Here is a 1,979-nt window from a genome sequence, read left to right as displayed (position 1 = left end):
TTTATTTTATTTGTTTCCGTTATATTTTTTGATAATAAATGGTCAAAGGTTCAAAATTTATTAGAAACCATATTTAAACTATAAAAAATTTATGAATAAAAATTATCAATTTTTTAATTTAAAACTTTGATTTTTTTTCTTTGTAATAAACCAAGTTAAAACATATTAAAAAAGTTTTAAAAATGGTGAACAATATAACACAGCTCACAAATGCCTTTTGGCAACGATATTTGAATATGAAATTATAAAAAATAAGTGCTTTTAATAATAGATTTGCTTTTGTAATCATAAAATAAAACCTAAACATTTAAATTATTGTTTAGTTTAATTACGCGTTTGTATTTTTTTCTGTTGTTTTATTTTTGAAAAATATGAAATGATTTTTTTTTGTTAAATGTCATCAACTAGACAAAAAAAACTGTTAATGAAAACTTTCTTGTGAAGTTTGATAACAAGATAGTTCTGAATTAATTAGTTTCTTTAGTTGAGTTGATAATATCATATTGAACATTATTCGAATCTCTGATATGTTTAAACATAATATATTATACTTTAAGTCAATTTTTGTCTCTATTTGTTGTTCAAAAAATCATAAACTATTCAGAATAAAAATTATATCTTTCTTGTGTTGAAAAGCTTTTTTTTAATTTTTATTTACTCATCCGGTTTTTTCGTTTTTTATACTTTCTAAACAAATTATTTTGTTTATAAATAAAAGGAAGATAAATAATAGAGTTAAATTATTCCAAAATATGGGATTATTAGGTTTGACGTTTTTTTGTTTAGAGCATCTCTGATCCAATTATTTCTTTTTTTTTACTTTTTGAAATCGTTGTAAAGCGGCAATTACTTAAAATTTATTTTTAAATAATAAACATTGTTGTTTTTTGTCGATAGTTTCGTTTATTGTAAGAACTTTTTTGGTTCTAAAAATATAAAACCAAGTAAACAACGTTTGAGTAGTGTACATCGTTTATGGACTGACTCTATATCAACATATAAAACAATTTTTGTTTTTATAATTGACACAAAAAGTATAAAAGCTTGCTTTTATAACTATTTTATATAAAAATGATTTTATAATTATATTTTATAATTGAAAAATATTGAAAACAATTGTTTATAATTTATGTTGATAAAAATTGTAATGTACCACCAATTTGTCTATAAATTATATACTTCTTTATTTATATTGCCAAATAAAAAAAACAACAGATAGTAGAAAATTTGGGTGTCAAGAATGAATTGGGTGTCAGATTGATTTTGAGTTATTTAATGGTTTTTCATATTTTTTTGGGGGGGGGGGAATAAAAAAACGAAACCCATTTTTTTACATTAACTAATCCCGAATTTATTTGACACCCAATTTATTCCTGACACCCTATTTTATACTATCTGTAGTCATTATACAAAAATAAAGCTTGTAAGAACAAATGTAATTGTTGTTATCAAAAATGTTAATAATGTTCAAACAATTATTGAACAAATTTTACTTTGTGTTTCAAACAATTTTATAATAATAATTTTTTTACCTTTTAAACAGATAGAAAATTATTCGTGTGTAAAAATAAATAAATTTAAAATTGTTACACAAAAAATGGTTTTTAGTTTGTTAAATCTAAATATTTCTACGGATATATTTAGATCAAAAAAATCAAAAAAACAATAATTTATTTTGATTTTTTAATTAAAAAATCGAATGTTCTGTGTCAGATAGTTTTTTAAGTATCTTTAAAATTGTTTTTAAAATTTAAATTCCCAATGTATATTACATATTTTGCTAGAAATGGGTTTAATAAACAATTTTCAAAAGTTAGCTTTTTGATTTTTCATTATTTAAAACCCAAATTCATTTCTGTAATTTATTGTCCAATGCTTATATTCTTCCTTGCTATTACAGCTCATTCTCAGTGTCAAAAAGTTTTTGTGAATATGCTGATGGAATCAAAAAATGCAACAAAACTATTTCAAAGTAAAGC

General features: G+C 21.4%; 1 protein-coding gene across 1 annotated transcript; it reads left to right on the top strand.

Annotated features, from left to right (window-relative positions):
• Positions 1-1,761: 1,761 nt before the first annotated feature.
• On the top strand, positions 1,762-1,920 carry EIN_435240 (Hypothetical protein; the record flags this gene model as incomplete). Its single annotated transcript, XM_004255351.1, has 1 exon — positions 1,762-1,920. A coding segment is annotated over one exon (159 nt), but the record flags the coding sequence as incomplete, so codon positions are not given.
• Between the last annotated feature and the right edge of the window lie 59 nt (positions 1,921-1,979).

Source organism: Entamoeba invadens (assembly GCF_000330505.1).
Source record: "Entamoeba invadens IP1 unplaced genomic scaffold scaff_1105074724717, whole genome shotgun sequence".
Lineage (NCBI taxonomy): Eukaryota > Evosea > Mastigamoebida > Endamoebidae > Entamoeba > Entamoeba invadens.
The sequence above is the reverse complement of the archived record's forward strand: the minus strand, read 5'-3'. Positions and strand labels throughout refer to the sequence as shown.